This window comes from Bradysia coprophila, chromosome II, assembly GCF_014529535.1.
Source record: "Bradysia coprophila strain Holo2 chromosome II, BU_Bcop_v1, whole genome shotgun sequence".
Classification (NCBI taxonomy): Eukaryota; Metazoa; Arthropoda; class Insecta; order Diptera; family Sciaridae; genus Bradysia; species Bradysia coprophila.
Genome location: NC_050735.1, coordinates 8,250,007 through 8,273,615, shown reverse-complemented (window position 1 = coordinate 8,273,615; position 23,609 = coordinate 8,250,007). Strand labels below are relative to the sequence as shown.

General features: G+C 34.4%; 1 protein-coding gene and 1 long non-coding RNA gene across 4 annotated transcripts in view; both read right to left on the bottom strand.

Moving 5' to 3' along the window:
* The window catches only part of LOC119070809, a 531,393-nt gene that overhangs the window by 148,596 nt on the left and 359,188 nt on the right, over positions 1 to 23,609 (bottom strand). The window lies entirely within an intron of this gene.
* LOC119070321 (growth hormone secretagogue receptor type 1-like) overlaps positions 1 to 23,609 on the bottom strand; it is a 57,044-nt gene that overhangs the window by 4,537 nt on the left and 28,898 nt on the right. For 2 of the 3 annotated variants that reach the window (XM_037174593.1, XM_037174601.1), the window contains exon 4: positions 15,301 to 15,481. In XM_037174593.1, coding sequence (XP_037030488.1) covers positions 15,301 to 15,481 — 181 coding nt within the window. Of the gene's footprint in view, positions 1 to 3,302; positions 5,197 to 15,300; positions 15,482 to 23,609 lie in introns of those variants that run through there. The other variant, XM_037174610.1, reaches the window with a different exon arrangement.

Sequence of the window (23,609 nt, the reverse complement as noted above, 5' to 3'; positions counted from 1 at the left end):
TAAACTAAATTTTGGTTTTGGTTACATTTTCTCTTGGTTTTTAATTATTATATTAGGCTTCTAAATTAAGAGTAAATTTATGCAATATAAACCGTTTGAGTTTGAAAAAAGATGTTTTGTATCAGTGAACGATATAGGAAAGCGTTCAGTACGTCTCAACATACAAAAGAACGTAAAATATAATTGTACATTTAGCCACCCTACGTCCGTCATCGCTTCTATTGTCTTCAAAAACATATTGTGTGCTTGTCATGATATGTATCAGACGTTTGTTTATTTATGTGTCTCATCTAAAATGCTGGCCAGCAAAATTTTGATCATTAAATTCAACGGCAAAATTGATCTAAATGTTAAAATAATTGTGAATAATAGTGAAGTTAATGTGGTTTTGTTTTCTCTTCATAAAGGAATTTGCATCAGTTCGATGTAAAGTGCGGAGTACCATTAGAAAAAAAAACTTGTCGCTGAAGAATGATCAAAAAGTTGCTGGACGCAGTAGCTACAATTAATGCTTTGCAGGATATAGAATAAAAATTAGAGAAACACCAAGAGTCATCCATTTGAAATCTTCACAATCATCATTTCAACTAAAGGCTTTTTTTTAAACGAAACGCAGATTCGGAACATTCTTTTTCGCCAAATTACAATTTGGCATAGGAAATAAATTCAACTCTTTGTATAAGTGAAGCTCATGATTGAGCTCAATCATGAAAACAGAATCTGGTCAGGAATAAGATAAGAATATGAATATATGACGAACTTCAAAGTTCCTGATTTATAATCCTGAGATGCCTGCTCATGCAATTATGGGATTTACGATTTCCAAAGAATTTTAATATCAACTTTTAGACAAAATAACAATTTCCAAGTCTGTTTTCTATTTGATTTATTTGATGTATTTCCGACCTCGTTCTAGGGTAATAAAATTTTCTGTGGATTATTTGTAACTTCATGAAAATATTAAGATGGAAAACCTCAGAAACATTCACATAAAAATTATGCTTTCCTAACTAATGTTGAAATAGCCTTTTTGCACTCATTAGGAACTTAGGAAAATAACTACTGGGCAGTCGAGACGGTTTACTTGTAGTCCGAAATTATATTTTGGCTTCGTAGAACACAGATAAACACAAGAGAGAGGAATTATATGATAAGCAGTGCATACTGTCCCGTACAATCTTTTTCTAAATAAAAGTTATAGTCAAATCGACAATATTGTATTTGTCATATTTTGGAGTTTCTTCACACTTTGGCGATTTTTCTTGACAATTCATCATATTTAGTTGATTTGTTAAATCATCAAGAAAAGTCTCAGAAGTGTGAAGAAACGCCATAAAGACAAATTTTCAATTCTCTATGATCCTTGGAGTTTCTTTACTCTTTGGCGATATTTCTTGGTTTTTCTTCACATTATGGCGATTTTTCTTGTTGATTTAACAAATCAACCATAATGATGAATTGCCAAGAAAAATCGATAGAGTGTGAAGAGAAGAAGAGAAAAATCGCCAGAGTGTGAGGAAACGCTAAAGTGTAAAAATACGTTTTTGAAATGTCTCTACATTATCTTTCGTAAAATGATAGTGTCCTCTGGATCTTTCGTTAAAGTATGAATTCCCTAGGATCGAACAAGATGCCGTTACCTGACGTAAAATAAGAGTTTCCTTAGGATCGAACCAGGCAGCATTTCGTAACTTTTATAAAAGGATAGATTCACTAGCTTCGAACAAATAACGCCTTTTAGATAAATTTCGTAAAAGGATAAATTTCCAAGGATTTGTTTAATCACCACGAAGAATCGCCAAAGTGTGAAGAAACGCAACAAAGACAAATTTATCATTCTTTGTTTTTGCCGGCGTTTCTTCATCCCTTGCCAATTTTTTATTTTTGGCGATTCTTCATGGGAATCATGATTAATGACGGCTACGAGCTTTAGCGAAAACGAATGAGATGTTCCGATCCGAATCTGCGAGCGAACTTCCGTTTCGTTAAAAAAAAGCCTTTAGTTGAAATGATGATGATGAAGATTTCAAATGGACGGCTCTTGGTGTTTCTCTAATTTTGATTCTATATCCTGCAAAGCATTAGTTGAAGCTATTGCGTCCAGCAACTTTTTGATCATTCTTCAGCGACAAGTTTTTTTTCTAATGGTACTCCGCACTTTACATCGAACTGATGCAAATTCCTTTATGAAGAGAAAACAAAACCACATTAACTTCACTATTATTCACAATTATTTTAACATTTAGATCAATTTGGCCGTTGAATTTAATGATCAAAATTTTGCTGGCCAGCATTTTAGATGAGACACATAAATAAACAAACGTCTGATACATATCATGACAAGCACACAATATGTTTTTGAAGACAATAGAAGCGATGACGGACGTAGGGTGGCTAAATGTACAATTATATTTTACGTTCTTTTGTATGTTGAGACGTACTGAACGCTTTCCTATATCGTTCACTGATACAAAACATCTTTTTTCAAACTCAAACGGTTTATATTGCATAAATTTACTCTTAATTTAGAAGCCTAATATAATAATTAAAAACCAAGAGAAAATGTAACCAAAACCAAAATTTAGTTTATCCACCCTATATCACATTTTGAAATCGTGACTGCAGCGCCGTCATTGTGACCGTTGTGTTAACTAAATTTAAATTTGTGGATTCCATTGTTGTGGGATAAAGTGTGGGTTAAATAAGATTAATACCTTTGGAAAACCCGAAATCTAAATTTCCTCGACTGTACTTCTGTTGCTTAATGTATTAACAGTGTTTGTTTGACGCAAAATCTTTTACTTTAAATGTTTTAACATTTATCTTACTTGATGTATGAAACCATATTAACAGTAGATCATCGCTTATTTGTTTCGCTGCTATCGACAACAGATGGTTATACCATAAATAAGGATATGTAGTAGGGTGTAGCGGTTTTTACAAAATTATTTTTCTTATTTTTTTTAAGGCTCAGCTGAAAATCCACTCAGCTGGTCCATCTGATCATTTTATGGAGGAAAAAAATTTCAAACTTTAATTTTGTGCTTCCGCCAGATCGATTTTTGAAAATTTCGGACTCAACTTTTTATGAACACTGAGCCGACCGTAAAAAACCAAATACGTGACGTGGACCGAAACCGACGAAATTTTCAAAAATCGATATGGCGGCAGCACAAAATTTAAGTTTGGTTTTTTTTTCCATAAAATGATCAGATGGACCAGCTGAGTGGATTTTCGGCTGAGCCTTAAAAGAAATAAGACATTTTGTAAAAACCGCTACACCCTATTATGTACTGGTGGAAATAAAAGTGATGTGCGATTTCAGGTTCAAAGTGAGCACGTTTAAATGAGGTTTTTCTAATTTCAGGTTAATTTACACAGAAAATTTCAGGTTTAATGAGCCTGAGCCTGAGCATTAGCTGTTAGTGTCTCTGCATTTTCATACAAATACCAATGGAAACGTTCATCGTAACTCTACCACACCGGCATACTGCATACTATATAGAATTCTGTCGGTGACAATGTAAACTAATCGACAAGTTTCCGTTTCGTGATATAGTTTCTCGGGAACCCACGCTCGCGAAGCCCTATCATAAAATAATGAACATTTTCGATCCGCGTAGTCACTTTCACAATTCTCATACGCTAGACAACGGAAAAGTAAGATAATTTACAATTCAATTATTTTTCAATTTATCTTACAAAAGTATGGAAAGTGTCAAAGAAACATATAAAATTTTCAAATCAGATTTGTTTCCTCCATATAAGCAAGAAAAGCTACAAAATAACTAAGCTTTATAATAAAATACACTCCTTGTGATGGTATAAATGTCGGTAAACAATGAACACGTTAAATCCATTAGCTGTTCTTAAATTAGTTATCGCACAACAAAGATATAAATATGTAAAAAGCTTACATTACATAACAGGAGTCACGGAATACATATTAATTTAAGAAGCCTCTCAAAATACAAACTTCTCCATTTGCTCATCAGGGGGTCAGTGTTTGAATGTGTTTCAAATTATGATTTATGTTAAATTGATGGAAATATGATTTATATTCTAGCAAAATTCATATTAATTTGTCGTTCCTTCTTCCTTACTTCCACAGAAAAGGAAGAAAAATTTGTCTGTCATGAATGTTGTTCAATGCCCTCGGTTGTCTCGACCATGATAGCCATCCAGTCTCGGTCCATTCATTCTTTCTATCTACCGAATGGAATTACGCAATTTTGATCGCTGGCGCTGCTTTTCATTTTGAGGTCCGTTTCAACAAACTCGTCATTGCTAATCTTATGATCGTCTAAACTATACTGAAATAATAATAATTTTTTCCGCTTGGTCTTACTGAACAATTCATCGTCGTAACTAGACTGTCTAATTGGTCGCTGTCGCTGTCGTTGCAGTAGTGGACTAATTCCATCTCCCCCATCCGACTGTTGCGTTGAATTTTGTCGAAGGAAATTCTGAAATGCAATCTTCCTCAATTCGTCCTTATTTTCCGTTGTGTGCTTTAAGCTACATTGCTGCGGCCATTGGCTTTTCCCATTGCTGTTCATGCGCAAATCATCCAGCGACATTGTTTTTTTGCTCTCGGACCGTCGGCTGAGACTGTGCGACAGGAAACTGGATGTCGTTGTATTTAATGTGGGCACCCTCGGGCAACCGTTGGTTAACCGAGACTTCTTCCAACAGAAACAACAATACACTCGCTTGAATCCGTTGCGAAACTTTGAGGACATTAGGTTGTACAGAATGGGGTTGATGGCCGAGTTCAGATACAGCATTATTCTGCAAAAGTATAGCACATTGTAGTAGCTTTCGAGTCCGAAATTTCGGACCTTTTCTTCGGGCGCCAAAATAATCCAAAGTGTCAACACTCGGAATGGTAGTAAGCACAAGAAGAATGACAAAACAACCGCCCCCAGCATATAAACGACTTGTTTGCGAGCCTTTAAACTAATTTCCGGCTTACTCGGCCGTATCTTTTGCATAGCGCTGTCCTTGGATATTAAATTTTTCGCAATTATCGAATACAAAATTACCAGAATTATGAGAGGAAGTAAGAAAAATGCTGATATCGTCATGATGAAATAGGTAACTGACCATGGATTTTCTGCTTCGGTCAAACAAACCATCACTGATGAGCCATCGAAGTATTCCTCCTTTCGATAATCGGCCACAAATAATATCGGACTGTGTTGAAAGGAATAGAATAGTTTGTGCATGTTCGATCGGTTAATGGCAACATTTTTATTGAAATTTGATTAATTTTTAGAACAAAAGTGATAAATCAACCACATCGTTTCCAAACGAATGTTCAGCCGTTTTTATACGGTTCTGTATTTCGATTTTTTGTGTGTGATGAAATTTAGTCTGATATAAAGCGCTGTTATTTCAATACATTCATCGATTCATCCATTGTAGAAGTCATTGCATCCATACCATAAATTTACTGGAAATTAATCTTAAAAAAACTTAATTTATAACAATAGTTTTTGGAGACTGTAGCTACTGTGGCGGGGTTAAGGGTCTCTTAAATTTATATAATTTTTTTTGTTGTTGAAAGAACTCGATTCGCTTCGTCGATTCGTAAGCTGAGAAATTATTCATCGAATGTTTACATCAGTACGAAATCCTGGAGTCTTACAGGTCTACTGTCATGATGGTCACACGGCGATACAACTGTGTTAGGCGGTATTTTTCATAATTGTCCAATGTCCAGAGATACAAAATCAGCGATTCTGTAGCTTGAGCAAAACGCAACCAATTTTGTTATTTTCCTGCGTTATGTAATGGCAAAGGGAAGGTTTAGTTCGAAGATGATCAAAATCGGATTAGTCCAGAGATATGGTCGAGAAATTAGATTTGGGCACATACTAATCTGAAGAGAGTGGTCAGGATGAACTTTTCACTAGAAAATGAATAACAGAATGTCTTTAGATCGCAAACGTTCTTATAAATTTCATACAAAAATCATGTTCGATTTTAGTATAAAAACTCGGTAAAATAGTAAATTATGCAACCAGTTGCGAAAAGTGGTAGTTTTTGTCACTAGACGTGATGTTATCAAACGAGCGAAGTAAGAAAGTGGTAGTTTTTGTCACTAGATGTGGAATAAGATAACCACATCGTGTGACAAAAACTACCACTTTCGAAACGTGTTGCATACAACGTTTTCTGCAACAGGCTGCGTAAAATGAACTTTTGAAATGCAAAACATAACTCTACCTTTAACATACTGTATCAACAAAATATTGTATGAGCATTTATGTACGCTGCAAAATTGGTTCACTGCGCGATTATATATATCAATAGCCGAATAGTTTGAGGCGTTGCTCGATAAGAATTGGGTTTTGGTGTCGGTGGTTCAAAATTTGGTCAGGCAGAATTTTTATTTACGGTTAATGGTTCAGATGTTCAGAAGGAGTGGTGAAAAGTAGATCCATTTCACCACTAGTGACGAAAAGCATATGTGAAAATCCATTTCATTACAGTGGTGAAAAGTAAAACATAGAAAACCAGAAAACCAATCGGCAGCCAAATCACGCATGAAAAAGTTCACTTTTCGCAGCGCAGTTGCAGAAACGATAATTTTAGAGTTGCTACTGATAGAGAAGTTAGGAGTTATGGTTAGGAGTGTTACATATATCATATTTATCAGATCTATACAGCTCTATATGGAGTCAATACACAGCTATATTGATCAATATACAGCTATATTGATCAATATACAGCTATATTGATCAATATACAGCTATATTGATCAATACACAGCTCTATATGGAGTCAATACACAGCTATATTGATCAATATACAGCTATATTGATCAATATACAGCTATATTGATCAATATACAGCTATATTGAACAATATACAGCTATATTGATCAATATACAGCTATATTGATCAATATACAGCTATATTGATCAATATACAGCTACATTGACCAATATACAGCTATATTGACCAATATACAGCTATATTGACCGATATACATACAGCTAGCTATAATGACCAATATTCAGATATATTGACCAATATTCAGATATATTGACCAATATACAGCTATATGAACCAATATACAGCTATATTGACCAATATACAGCTATATTGACCAATATACAGCTATATTGACCAATATACAGCTATATTGACCAATATACAGCTATATTGACCAATATACAGCTATATTGACCAATATACAGCTATATTGACCAACATATAGCTCTAAAATTGCTCAATATACTGATTTCATAGCAATATTGAGCTATATTCTGCTTAGAAGATCTGTTAAATACTCAACTCTACTTATATAGCTTTATATAGCCTTGTATAGTCAGCTGTTGCAGCTATAATTTCGGATGTGACTTTCTCAATTAACTTTAAGTAACTTTAATGTGAGAGAATATAACGAGAAGTCATCTTTATATGAATTGTACATTTTAAAATGTATTGCGTATACATTCTTCGTACGAGTCGCTCTTTATTTTATTTTTCATTACCGGCTGTTCCGCTACGTCGCATCAAAATTGAATAATTTTAGAAATATAGCCAAAAATATTGTGAAAATATTCTTGGGTTAATTGACCTATCGATTCTATTTTAAGTAAAACGAATTTTTTACGACGTTCCATGTATACCTAAGACCAACAGCATCTTATTTTTGTTGTGACCATTCAAGCACGAAACATTTTAGGGCTTTCTTTATTAACTCATACATTGGGAAATTTTAACGCGACAATAGTACATTACTATGCAAGGGAAGTAAAGTGATATCTCGTATCCAGATGAGAAAAAGTATCCGAGGGCGGCAGCCCGAGGTACTTTTACTCATCGTGATACGAGATATCACTTTATTTTCCGTGTGTAGTACGGCGTTTTACTATGCGAGTGATGTAAAGGTTATTGCCTATACATGTAATAGCCTTATTACATGCACCAGCATAGTAAAAACTTTTTCGGTGGAACCACTCAACTGAAATCCGATTTTAATATGCTAATTGAAGCATATTTCATAAATTAACAGTAACATTTGAATTGTTAATTTAGACTGATTAACTCTGATGTTGTGACATTATGCTACGCACAAAACCATTTACCTTTACAGCGAAAAGTTAAAACGAAACAAAATTATCTCAAAATTACTTTTTAGAATCTTCCACTCTCGTTTTGGTGGCAACAGTTGGTACCCGACCAGAAAACTTCCACAACCAGATATACAAATTTTATGTTGAGACAGGTTCGGTTTTTGGTGGTTTTGGTGTGGCATTAATTTCAGAATAATGTTCAGCTTCAATGGAATTTCGTTCCCAGTATGACGATAATTTAGTTAATCACAAGAATATTGATTTTCGGGACGTAATTGGAGGATATTTGAATTGGATGATGCTAATGGCATTTCTCACCACGTTTTGTCGGCTTTACTTTATTATTGTTGTCGAAAGAGGGTGAGATTAGTTTATTGGGAAAGAAAACCGATGATTTTTTTTTTTCAGCTTGTCTTTGTGCTCGAGACGGCGAACTGTATACTCTACAAACAAAATCGAAAACCATTTACGGATAAGATGTCTTTGTTACACATAGCTCTCAGTATATTTATTAATGAAATACAGACAGCATTTACATCCAATTCAAATGCAGACAGTGTATCATCTTAACGTAAAAGTAGATTGGAAGGTTGTTGATTTTAGTAAAACATCGATCAAACTCTCAATAAGGGTTTGACAAACACAGCCAGATGGAACACACCGTATTGTGGAACCCCACCACCACAGCAACAGTATATTTATTTTATTATTTCACATAGAGATTTGCTTCAAATTATCGATAGTTGTTATAACATAATGTTTACTCAGTGCTTAACTACCCTCCTAACGAATATTAACTTGGGTTTATCTTAAGCGTGAAAGTAGTGCGAATTCTTATTAGGTATCGAAAAGCTCTTCAACCATTTCATCGTCAGTTCTTCTCAACTGATGGAAGAGATAGTGTAATGTGAGAGATGGTTTGACAAGTTATCGATGTAACACTAGGGCCAAAAAGGAGTGTTTTTGACCCAAAGATGGAGCACTTGCACATCGAAGTCCACAGACCAATTTGGTTAAAATTTACACCTTTACCAAAACTGACACATCTTGGATGAAAAAGTGTGAAGAAAAAGAACTGTTTACGTTTTGGCTTTCTATCTGGTAAGAGAATTTGGCGTTTTTGGTCCGAATGAACATAAACATTATTTTAAACAGAAAATTGTTCTATGGTATGCCTCAAAGCACCTAGCATAGTAGAATATTGCTTGTGTCAATTTGACACTGTCAAATGTACCGATTTTTTATAATTCTAATCCCCGATGAGTTCGACTGGGATACCTGTTATCCCAGCTTGCAGCCCTAGCATCATTTCTGCATCTTGTAGGCATCTTTCACAAGATTTTGCATCCCAAATAACTTTTTTAAATAGAAATGAATTTATACATAAGTCTGCTGAAAATTCATAATTTGAAGTGTCAACTACAAATGCAATGAGTGATGCCCGCTAAACAATGATACACAAAATATAAGATTTATCTGTCAAACCATATGGCAATTGGCATATCAAAAGCATGTAAAATCGTATTCAGATTGTCGGAATAGCTCAATTAAAAGACAAATTTCTTAGTTTTGCCAATATATTTCGTTCTCACTTCGAGAACATCATCAGGGCTGTAACAAAACCATTTCGTTGATAAAAACAACATATTATAGCTGTAAACAGAGACACAGCGTACCTATGTATAACTACATTCGTAACAAAATTACAAAACTGTCCATAACAATATTTCTGTGCATGTTCCGTCTGTATAAAATACAAAAACAAGTCATAAGAAGATGCTACTAGCATTAAGTTAGCAAAATCCACTTACAAGTAACAAACACTTGCATGTAAAATCCATTACATAACTCGGGATAAAAGTTGGAAAGTCTCTTTTTCGTGTGTTTTTTGACTTCAGCTTTGCCTCGGATCAACCAAATTCACACGAAACTTCTACTTTTCGTCTTTTTATCCCCAGTTATGTAAAATACTATTAATCGAAACGGACAGCCGCCAAATATTTTACGAGGGCTAAATGTAGTATCAACAAACATATAGACTTTTAGAACTTAGAAGTTGTTTCTCGACTTAAAATATAAATTTATTGCGAAATTGTCATTGGGTAGAGCAATAAAAATTATTGCAGTCATCAAGAGCTGTATTTTTCTGACTGCCGCTGTTTCGATAAGTATTTAGACTTTGCCGACTGTACTGCCTACCTCTTTAGGTAAATTCAATTTTTTAAAGTTGAGTTTTTAAAAAGATCGGTGTATTTTAGAGGCATTAGGACAATTAAAAATACCTTGAGAAAATTCCTATTTGCCATTTGCATTTCCATTTGAATAAAGGTTTGTTTTAAGGGACTACAGTAATTAAAAAGCTAAAGTTACTGAAAATGTTTCTTAATGCCTGGTTATGCCTACGAGCATCAACTTCACACTTACAATAACACAGAAGTGTATCTAAAGAAATATTAAAAGTCTGTAGCCAGCCGATTATGAGAGCGTTCATCGACAATACAATGTATCGAGCACACTCGAGTACCTCTATTATCCTCTATAGCGTTCGCATATAATCTCAGAGTCAACAGTTAAACGATAAATCTTTTCTGGTTGCCGGTTGCCTTTCTCCGGAATGTTATTCTTTGGAATAGCAGTTCATCCGAATTATAATCCACAGAAGTTGAGACGAACCCTTTCGAGTGTTTTGTGGAAAATCCAAGTATAGGAAAACTTTGTTGATTGCTTTTATTCCGAAAAAAATATTCCACTTCCTCTATGTTCCATATTAAAATACATAAATCGAAGTTAAACTGGTATTCTTTGTGAAACCGGCAAACCGGCTATACCCCGGTATAAATATGGTAAACAATCAACATTTCTTCTTTTTTTTTGGAAAATGTTTTTCTTAATATCACAGCAGATACTCATCTGAGTTATTGTTATCCTTTTGCATTATAAGGGATTTGCTTGGCCCCCACATACTCAATACAGAAAAGTTTAATACCGAAAACCCGACCGACCAATCCCCCCAGAAGCTGTATATGCTTCTAATATTAAAAGCATCGTGTCATTTTATATGCCGCACATTTATATGTATACATGCAGATATGGAAGTTATAAGCGAACCAGAATCATTGTCGAACCAGTTAACGATATAACATAACAATTGAGAGCGTATATATACCATCGCAAAGCACTAAATGTGCATATATGTACATATTTACACTCGGTGTGTTAGTTGTTACATTATACAACTTAAACCCTACGAATCCATTAAGAATGTTACACAAGGTCGGTATTAGATTTCACGAACATTATTCATATTTGCGAGAGGAAAGGAAAAAAAATATCGAAAAATTATACATTACGACAGTGGGAAAAACGCATTTTGCACAGTACGTAGTCACAGTCTGCGAAAATGAGTTTCCGATTGAATTAGGTCAAATGTTCATAAAAGCCAATAGAGAATGTGTATCAACTAAACAGCACACACGCGACAATAACCAAGAAAACATTTTATTTATTCCGTTATCTTAAATGGCAAAGCGTGTTTCAATATTTGTGCTATCGTTCCGTCGGTATTCTATCGCTGCCGAAACGGATACACATCGCTGAAATCGAGCCTAGAACCATATTGGTTTATGGTCATTTTACCGAAAAAAGGGTTTCGTTTTAAATAGCATATTTCGAATGGAGGATTGAGTAAGGAATCTAACATCCTATGTTTGAACGGAGAGATGTTAGTCGTAAATCCCATTCACATATCCAACTAATGTTAAAGGACTGAAAAGAGACTGAAATTTATTTGCATCCTGACATTTACACGACACGGTAAAGTTCACTAAAAGTTTTTTTTTCTCCCTTCTCTGGAAACATCTAAAGTTCCATTCATTTGTTGTTGCTGAATGTTGGACATAATTTAAAAGTTTAAACTTTAAAGGAAAGTTTTTTGCTTTTATTCCAAACTCAGCCGTCAATGATTTCGATAAACAATGTGCGCTTTGTCGACAATGCCTTCCCTTTTTCGTCATTCCGAAAACTTTCTTTTCGTAATATTCCTTTGAATTTTAATTAAAACGTAATTAGTATGAACTCCGGCATTATAACAAGAAAATCACACAGTCTGATTATGTTGAATGCAATAGAAGTTTTAAATGACAGTAAACAGAAAGTAAAGTCAATTGTCTCAAATCACTGGATCAGCAGGGGAAGAAAGTTTTTGTGAAGAGATTTTCTTGCTTGTAGAAGTTTTTGCTAAGTGTTACATTGACCTGTAAATCGTTTTGATGACACAGTTCGCCGGATATCTGATGAAAATATAATTAGGCCAAGCAGAATTTTTAATTTTCAACGCCATGAAATGCAGTTCATGGAAATCACTTGATAAACGTACATTCATACAAGTTGCAAAATTACTGAAATCATATACTGAGAAATCGTGATGTATGAAGCGTAGATTGCTTTCGCATCAAGTTGGAAAAAAATATCGAATATGCTATTGGCACACCTTTACCTTACATTTTGTAAAAAGAATGAATTCTTCAGGATCGAACAATCCGCCTTTTCGTTAAATTTCGTAAATGGACGAATTCCCTATGATCCAACAAAACGGCTTAACGTTTCATTTGGTAGAAGGATGAATTCCCTCGTATTCTACAAAACGCGCTTACGATAAATTTCGTAAAAGGTTTAATTCACTGGTATCGAACAACCCGTCTTTGCGTTGTATTTCGTAAAATGACGAACTCACTAAGATCGAACAAACTACCGCCTTTACGTTACATTTCGTAAAAAGATGAATTCCCTAGGATTGTGTTCAAAACAAGTTTAATTTTCAAAATATCCGGATTTTTTGTTCAAATTTTAATTTTTCTGGGTGCCAATAGTCTCTTTATAATACTGCGGCTAATGGCACTGAGTGCGATTAGCATTTGTATAATAAAGCGACTATTGGCACCCGGTGCGGTTAGCATTTGTATAATAACCGGGTGCCAATAGTCTCTTCCAAAAAATATCAATAAAATCAAGAGTTTAACTCTCTATTCAGTGGAAAGGAATTGTCGACGAATATAAAACGTAGTGCAATTGTATGTTTTCAGTTGTTTCGCCGGAAACTTTAAAAGGGATGGTTGGTGATGGGGGAAATTTTTTAAGGGTTGCCAATCGTTTAGTATTGTTGACATCAATGCTAACCACTGGTGCCACCATTATACTATAATTTGAAATAATTTACTTCTAAATTAACTAAGTATGTGTGTGTGTCGCAAATGTGTGTAAAAAATTAGGAGCTCGAACTTGTTACGTCTACCCTCTCAAATGGTTCTCTTAGACGAAAAAAATGTTTTTTGTTGTATGGGAATCCGTTTGGAGTAGTAGATTTAGGGTTGCCTAAAATTCGTCGAAGCGTAGAATCGCGAGTTTTAGGATCTGCCACTACTCGAAGGTTGCCACGCAACCAAACATATCGACAGACATCTCAAAATTTGAAGGAATGTTAGTCGATAGTACTTTGAGACTTTATTAAAGTGGAGTAAAAGCGGAATCATATTGGTTTGAGCGTTGGGCGAAAAGTTGATCAGTGCACACTTTCAGTTTAGTTTAGGCGAAAAGTATATCATTGAATACTTGCAGCTATTTTCTGGACCTGAAGCAACAAATTGATTATTTAGGGACTAAGTGATGTAGCCAAAAATTCTGACAGAAAACTATAATGGACTTGTGGTGTCTTTGAAAATATAAAGATTGAAAAAGGGCAGTTCAAATTTGGGTCTGATGTAAGGTGTGGCACTACTGCCCTATGGACGTCGGCGCCACTGTCCGTTGCTTCCGACATAATCTTCTATTGAAGACAAACATTGAGGATCAACGATCAATGAATTTATTTACACCGAAAATGTTAAACTTTCAATTTCCGAAACTGGAATCCAGAGAAAATAATTTACCATTAACAACCATCATCTCAGATGTTTTTTCGCCAACCGATTACATTAACATCGATTATTGGTTTTTCGAATTAATAATCTCTCGAAAGTCTAAACACACTTTTAAGAAGACCATCATACACATCCCGCTTGTGAAATTTATGTAAAGAGCGTAGTGTAAACGAAAATATTTTTTTTCCTCGAGAATATACATAAACGGATGGCTATAATGTCTGACGATAATCATAATCATATGTCGAATCAAAATGACATCAAACACACACCCAGAAAAATGTGTATATCGTAAACAACAATAAACAAATTAATTTTCCTGTCATGTAGCTGAACTTATGACATGTAAACGGTGATGGGCATAGTCGTGCCTGGGTTGCATGGCATCAGCCATTACCATTGTCGTAAAGAATGGTGTTGAGTGTGAGAAAATCAGAAAGTATCCGAAATATAAACGAGAGAAGAAAAAAACAGTAAGAAACATGGTTGGCAACATATGTTCGATGGTAAATTCCATTTAAGAACTCTGACTATCGTATCAATATCAAAAAAATGTGATCGTACTGAAGGGAACATTTGTGTGCAACGTTCCATGTATAGAGTTGTAATGAACAAATTTTATTACTTAAATACGACCGAACTGATAACTTTTTACAAAAGAAGTAAGAAGTAGCTGAGCTTACTGCCTTGCCCACGCCAAAAGTTCCACTTTCATATCCAAACTGTTCAACTTTGTTCCTCTGAATTTTCTCATTTCGGATGTTACAATCGCTAAACCGAACTGGTGTGCATACGTTATTTTGCACCAGCTGGTCCCATTTGGAATTGTATGTGACCAGCTGGTGCAAAATAACGTATGCACACCAGTTCGGTTTAGCGATTGTATTTCGATTCGAAATTTCCGAATGGAAAATGAGAGAAACCAAGAAGAACAGATTAGTTACGAAGGTGGGACTTTTTATGTGTGCGAAACAGTAAAATCCTTTCGGCGAAGGGTTCAATTACAAAACAAAACTTTCATTTTTACAAATTGTTCAGGTCATTTACAGCAGCTCTTCTTAATTTTTGAAATAATGTCTAAAGGTCAAAACTAGTGTTTAGAAAGTTAGTTGTCCAGATAAAATGTCTCTAAAATACAATTCTTATGTGATGACAAAATACGTTCATGCTTACAGTATGGGCGACAATTACGTCTCTACAGATCATCTCATATGTACATCATGCATTCTATCATTACAAAGCTATCCAAATGATTAATTAAATGATGCGAACATTTACTACACGATCAAAATTACCTTGTAAATACAGCCGCCACAGCCCAAGCAGCAAGACAAATTAATAGGGCACGAGCCTTGGTGCACACATAGCCTGCCTTCAGTGGTTCACAGATCGCATAGTATCGTTCAAATGATATGGCTAATATTGTAAGCACACTTGCGTGTGCTACCGTCAGTTCAACGAATGGTACGGCCTTACCTGAAACATCAAACGAAAAAAATTTATTGTAATTTGATACGTCAAATCGAGGGAAAAAAAACAAATCGTTCGTCGATCGGCACTTTAATCATTTCTATCACACACCAAAATTTCAAGCAATTCAAACAAAACAAATTATTATGCTGTCCGGAATGGATGGATATTCCATCAATTTTAGACGAAACATTCCATTGACCATTTTTCCACTCGAATTCGGATATATAAGTTATTATTTGCGATTTGACTTTATTGATTTTGACAAATTTGCACTCAATGATCTGTGCAAATAGCAAATTTTTTCCTTTAAAGAAACTCATTTATCATATACGATTTGCAATATGTACTCAAAATGCTTGCGGTGCGGTATACACAAACTTCGGTAATGTAACTCTCAAAAATCAATCAGATTGTTTGTATTGTAGTAAACCAGCTCCGTGCATGGTGTATTCGAGTGAAGAACACTTTTTCACTTTCTAAAATAAATAAAACTTTTCATTTTTCAGTGTACAAAGGCAAAAAAAAAATTCCTTCGAAATTACATGCATTCATCAGAAAAATCCATTTACAAAGAAAAGGGAGAAGGAGTACACAGTGGTTTAGGGTGTATGTATGTAGAATATGATATTCTTGCTGCAAAGATATCTACGCCAAACAGATTGTGATGTAAAAATTTGATAAAATAATTGCATGTGGCAGTTAAGTTTGCTTTAATTTCATGCTCTGGGAGTTCTGATGGAAAACAATTTTCGGCTTAGAGTTATTTTTGAGCTTTATTCGGCTTTGTATGTCTATTTTTAGAGGCGGATACGTTAAACATAATTCTGGCGCATCCACGGCAAGTCTATTTTTAGATGTTGTAATTTGATAGTTGTAATAGGTGTGGGGGAAGCTTAGCATAAACATGGGCTATTTGCATTTGACGCGAGACATATGACAAAGTTTTCGATTAAATTTAATGAACACCATTCACCATGTTACAACATAATTCAGTAAGTATCCAACTTTTATAAGGAATACTCACTCAACATACAGTAACTAACTTTCAATTTTGTGCACTATTTCGATTCAGCTGTTTGCTTAGCTGGTCCATGTAAACCAATAAATTCAGCTAATTTTGTAGATTAAAATGGCAACTAAAGAGAGTTGTCAAAATGGCAAATATACGCTTTGGTTGACATTAGACAGTTTGCGCAAATGACGGATTATAACTTTAAGTAGACTTATAAATCCGAAAACTGTCTATTGTATACCATGGATATAATATAAAATTTAAAAATTGAAATTTTAAAAAATTACAATTTTCTGTGAAAATTTATTATTTTGCCCGTGTTTTGCATTAAAGGATTTTTCGCATGTAAAATATGTTTTGCGTGGAAAACGTTATTCCTAATTTAAGCTTCATTAACAGAACACTGTTGCCCTTTTTATCTACTTCTATAAAATTGACTGACTCTGCTTGTTTACGTAAACCAGCTGGTCAAACAGCTGAATCGAAATAGTGCACAAAATTGAAAGTCGTCCATTGTAGGCTTCCATCTATAACTTGATTAGTGTCTCTAATATTTCATAATCGAATCACCTGTTGTCCACTACTTGGTCTTTACACTGGGATGATTAAAATGAAACGCTGGTCGACATCATTTCCCATGTCATTAAAAGTTCAATAAATTACGAGATTCCTTCTACTCGTTCAATAATATACATTGTACACTACGGCTCAGACCGTTCGGTATCATGCAGTCTTTTTCCCGTTTAAATTAAAAACTTTGTACTGACTGCTGGCATTTCAACAAAAGAACAATATATCTCAAATGAGCCTTAAGAACAGTCATGGATGTAGTACAACGAAAACATGGACGAATAATATAGAGAAAAAACTTGATGAAATGACGTGTCATGATACCATATAAAACTTACAGTGCGATTGTGATTTGTGACCTAAATTTCATTTACTTGCTGCTCTTTTTGTGTCGTTTTGTCCTTTCCGTTGGAATGTAGATGGTAAATTGTTTTGAGATAAATTACTTCGATTTTAGCTAGGTTCGAAAATTTTCCACTGTGACACGGGGGTGTCTCGAAATAATCGTTAAATCTGTAATTGGAGGGTGAACTTTCTTGGATTTGTCATTGTTTACTTTACTATTACCTCAAAAAACACAGCAAAGTTTTGTTTGTTTTGCTGCTGCTTGGTATTTTCGCTGCTTTAGGCTAACATATTCATTTCTTGAAGTTATATGAAAATTCTCGTAAAATCTTGTATGCTTCTAATTAATCTAGTACTTCTTCCGGTAAAAGTATTGACTAGCGGTTCATCCATGAGATAACAATTTTGTTATGAAATCAGACTCACAAATGTGTTTTCATGTGTCGATGCCGAAAACGGGGATTTTGCAGAAATTTTCACCGATTTTCGGCCCCTTACATGAAAAATATTGTGCGTAACTGTCTTGGCCAGTGGTTTTTAACCATTTTCGCGAAAAAGCCTAAATCCCGCTGACCAAGACAGACACGCAAACTACTATTTTTTAACAACAAACTTTGCTAACTCGCCTCCGCCGGTGCGAACTTACGAGCTCTACAATTCGAAAAAAATACCGAAGCAAGTTGCTCAAAAACACATGAGAATTAATGAATGAATGCCGTAGCAGCATCAAATATATTCCTTGTTTATTGCCTCTCCCATGCCAAAGTTGATTATCACGTTGGAATTAACGTAAAATGAACCGAGAATATTTCTTGTGTAATGGAGAGTTTTTGGAAGCATGGGTCAGAAATCTCCAAACAATTTTAATATTCTCGCTTACAAATTGGCATAAAATTGGTCCCCAATTTTTGAATTATCCCAAATTTAGTACCGAAGCACAGAAAGTGTTCTCCTTAAAATGCGAAAATGTTCTTCTAGCATTACTAGCTTGCTACGCAAGATTTCTGACCCATTTCTGGATTTTCTTTGTGACTCAAAGAGCAAACTGCCATGTAATGGTCAAATTTCGCATGGTATAGCAATAAAGTCTTGTACTTCATTTTAACTGATGATGAACCATCTGAGCTGCATTGTTGCATTTGAAATTTCGTAAAAGTGACATAAATCTGGAATTTTTGTCTTTTTAAAAGTTAATACATATCTTAGTCATTTGTGTACCTCATTTGCACGATTGATTTTAGGCAATTTCGCGAGTTGTAGGCCGAACGGAGTGAGGCTTACAAGCGAAAGTGCCTAAAATCAATCGTCTAAAGCAGGTACACATGTGAGTTTTCATGGCCCGAAAACTCGAGAAAAAATCAAAAATTGCCCTCATTTTCGGCCCGAAGCATGAAAATTATCTTTTATCATCATATTTGAAGCAGTCTAAGTACTTGATTTTAAATGCTAGGTGGAGCTGGAGATAAACAAATTATTCGCAGAGTAGAGTCAAATAGATTCAAATAGACACGTCTATACTCGAACAAATGTTTAATGTGAATGATGAAAAATTATTTCGAGAATTTGGGCCTACGTAAAGGTAGTGCAGCTGCACAGAACAATTAATTTTTTCAGGTAGGGAAAAAAGTTGAAAATTTCATCTCGAATGTGTTGCTTCTAGCCGAGTGTAGCAGTAGCACAATTCTCTTAATAAAATGGAAATTTCCTAATTTTTTCCCGCGGATGATTCTTAATTTTACATGCACACGCGTTGAAAACCGTATTTTTCATGTTTCAGACACTACCTTCAACGCCCTCAGCATGTAAAATCCATTACATAACTCTGGATAAAAATGAATAATCTCGTTTTAGTGTGTTCGGCTTCGCCTCGGATCAACAAAATTCACACGAAAACTCTATTTTTCATATTTTTATCCCTATTTATGTAAAGTACTACTAAACAACAGTGAACAATCCGAAGTATCACCTGAAGTAAGAAAATCATGTTCGCACGTTAGTAAGCGGGCGTGACGCAAGTCCACTACCAAAAATGTTTCACAAATTTTATTTTGGGGACGGCGGAGCATATATACAGCAACTTTTTGACTTCTTCCCTTGGCTGAAGCTCAACAAAGTTTCCATACTAATGCCTTACAAAAGCCAATTTGTATGTGCGTGTGTGTGTTGTATATTTTGGTGGATGATATGGATTGTAACGTGGTGAAAGGTGTGTTTTGTTTTGAAATGATTCCTGTGGCACTACCTAACTTCCATCGGTTTTTTTCGGTGACGCAATTTTTTTTTTTGTAAAATTTTCTTTCACAAATTTTTTGGGTCAATTTTTTGTTGATAAAACTTTTGCGTAAGGCGCACAATGCGTCACGTTCAGCGATATCAGTTATTTAGTAAGTAAGATAAATGACTTGCGTCACATCTACCCATTAAGGGTTTTTTGACTGATTAGTTTTTTCTCAGCTAATTGCATTTTACTTGCACCATATTGTCTTTATGCAATGTTCGTCTGAGTTCTTCTTTCTAACAACAAAACATAATTTTCATCCGAAAAGACATTTATTGAAATTTATTATCGAATTCTTGTAAATAATTTGAACTAAATTTGTATGTTGAAGAATGTGTGCGCCAATTACATCATTGCAATGTCTTTAATACTGAGTGCATCATCGTAGATATATTATCATGCACTTACTAAGAGGATAAATTGAACTGATTTATGATTCAAATAAAAAATCAACAACAGACGAGCCAATTTATTTTGAATTATTGTTATTTCATATAAATTCAATTAAGATGTAACCATCACAAAACGCAACTGCTAATTAAAACCTCTTTACCTCAATCTTTATTGCCTTTAGCTTGAAATTCCGTTTAATTCACAGCCGCAATTTTAAAATACATTTCATAAGTTATGAAAATTCGCATTAATCGGGTGGGTTTGAAAATAAATGCAAAAAACAACGACCAAGACTGGTCCCACAGATCGTTACTTTTAACGACAATAACTAAACGTGCTCGATCGAAATGTGCTGGTTATGCCATTTCATTCATCTTTTATTGCACACCAGCAACCGAAATTCACAAGATTTTTTTTAGTTGCGTTATATCACAGACAGACACGTGTCCGTTATATTGTGGGCTATAGTAAGTATATATCCAATCCACTGTCGAGTTAAAAATTTTTATGAAAACGAACGAAAGAATTTATTTGTAATTTTTGTTATGCTTTTTAGTCATTTATTCTTTTCTCGAAGCTTGTCTGTATTGTAAATTGCTTGTCAAATCAAGTTGTTATATTACTATTTGGTTAAGTGGTTCGGCTGCTACATTTTAAACAAATGTTTCAGCTATTCCGAAAATGAATGTTCCATAAAAATATTTTCAGTTTAACAAAATGGAAATTAATGTATTTTTTGTTAATCAAAATGTTGAGCGTGCTATCCATCATTCATTCGGAAATTACTCGCTCTCTGTCAACGGGTCGATGGTGCTCGGTGTGATTGACGATTTTGAAGAGTTTTTGTTGTTCGGTATAATGTTTGAGATTTACTGAAAGAAAGTTTATAGTAAGATGCTAACTGATCTGCACCCGTATCGGGTGTGAATGGTGAATACTAATTGAAGACGACAGGAATTTGGCTTTTCCTTCAGAAATCAAGAATTTTCTGCATACGCAAAGAACTATTAAGGCCAGGTCGCATACATCGCATATATCGCAAAGATGTAAGCATATCGAGTATATATTCCGTGTGTCGAGTATAAATGAGCATAAATTTTGACTCAACGAATTTTCATAAAAAAAAATGACAAAACTCATTACTCCGATAAAATAATTAGTTTTTCAATCAGACCAATATCACTGCTGAGCGTTGAGACTTTGGAAAAAGTTTTTTTTTACATGTCGACCATATCGTGTTTTCAAAGTCTTACTACTCAGCAGATATTTACAGACTAATTACTTTACCCGAGTCCTGAGATCATACCCTACACACTGGACATTTTGTTTGACGAAAATTCGTCGAGTTCAAATGTAATTATTTTTTTGATGACAGTTGTCATTTATACGAATTATCTCGATAAACTCAATATAATCGAGTATAAAATCGAGACTTGGAATACCCCTAATACACTAGAGTATAAAATTGAGTCTTGAAATACCCCTATTAATGGTATGCACAGTTGCGAACTTACACTCGAGTATATTCAGTATATTTGAGTATATCGAGATTATTCGGTATATACCGTAAATCCAGTATATTTTCAACAACTTCTTCTTCTCCTACAACAACTGCCAACTGAAAAATAGTCATTGATTAATACAACAACAATAGTGTCATTAAGTGTAACCAAGTTCGTTATCTGCTTCACCACGAAATAAAAATTAGATGAAGCCGCCTATGAAGTAGGGCGAGCATTTATTAAATGGACGATACAATCTCGATTGTTTCAGTGACAACGAAATTGTTGACGTCGTTGAACTTGAAATGAATTACTTAATATCAGAAATCCAATCGCCAGACACAAAACAGATTACGAACGTCAACACGACAATAAAACAAAAAATCGAAAAATCAATTTTTCCTTCTGAAAATTCAACTTTTATCGCCTTTGACAGGTGATTATAAACTTTTTCAGTAGCAAAAAAAAAACAACATTCATCAGCATCACACATATGGTTTGTATTAAGTAAAAAAAAAGTGCCGGCCGGGAAAAACATAATTTTTGGTTGGTGTTTTTTCTACTCATCATCACAACAACATACCGGCTATCAATATACGTCATATGCGGCTGTATATATAACGCGCGTAAACTCTACTTTCATAATTCAAAACATTTTCCAATTTTCTGTGCTAATTTTAATAAATATTCGCCGACTGAAAATACCGGTTTACCCGAAATTGCTTACGGGCTGGATTAATCACTAGAATAAATTTAGCGGATATGATTTTTATGGCTCAATTTTCGAAAATGAAAAGATAAATAATTGCGTGTGATGATTTTTATTGTGTTATTTCGGCCTCTTTTTATCAAGTGGTTTTTACCGCATCTTATGGTTGACAATGAAAATTTAATTGAAATTCAAGACGACATTTTTGCGACGTAGGATATCAAAATTGGATGTCTTTATTAAATAAAGAATCCATTCTCGGTTTTCATGTCTGATATTTTTATTTCGCATAAAAGTTGATATGTATGTGTATATACACACCACTGTGCTAAGTATGTATTTATCTATTACAGATTAATAAAAACGAAAACGGAACCATACCACCAACACACCGCCTCCCGACTAAAACTAATTAAGTGCATGTTTAACGGTACCGCTAAATTTTTCCGTCACATTTGACTGTGAAAAATTGTTTTCTTTTGCCTTTACTGGTTTTCGATTTCACGCAAATAAATTACGATCGTCTTACCAATTTGAACATTTCGGTGAAGCGGTAACACTAATTAAAAATATCTCAAATTTTAGAACAGGTAAAACGGAACGTATAATATATATGCAGGGATTCCACGGAGAATTTAAAGTGGAAAAGTGAGCAAAAATCACGAAAATAGTTGCTAGAAATAGTTGATTTTTTGATCAAAAAGTTTGTGAAAAGTGAGTTACCCGAAAACTTTTGTACCCTTTTTTTTACGCTAAAGGCTATTCCGCAAGTAAGTTTCTAAAAATTAAAATTCGTCAAACTCATCTAGAACTTTGTTGCGTCGCAGAAGTTTTCGAATCATCATGAATGTGAGAAAATGGTTGTAAATTCAGAAAGAATCCAGGTTTCGGCATGTTGTCTTAAACTTAGATGTGGAAGATATTGAGAATTTAATGATTCTGGCTAAGGAAACAGATAGAGCTAGAGAAACCCTTTACCTCCATCTTACATTTCCTGTGACTCAGTAGGGAAGACTTTCGTAAAATTTGTAACGTTCAAGAGAAGTCGGCCGATAAAATTGAATGAAAATCAGAAATTCATTTCTGAGCCGATTTCTGTTGAGAATATGGACCCGATATTCATAGAAAATAAACATTTCTATTGATAGAACAATAACGGAGCTACAGAATTTTAATGAAGGTTGAGTGTGAGGAACCTTGCTGTAATTTTTATGGTCAAACAGCCTTTCATCCGACTTCATCAGGATTTCAATGAAATAACAATTTTAGAGCTCAACATTTTCTTAAATTCTTGTCCTTCTTGTTCTTGTGTCTTCCGTTTT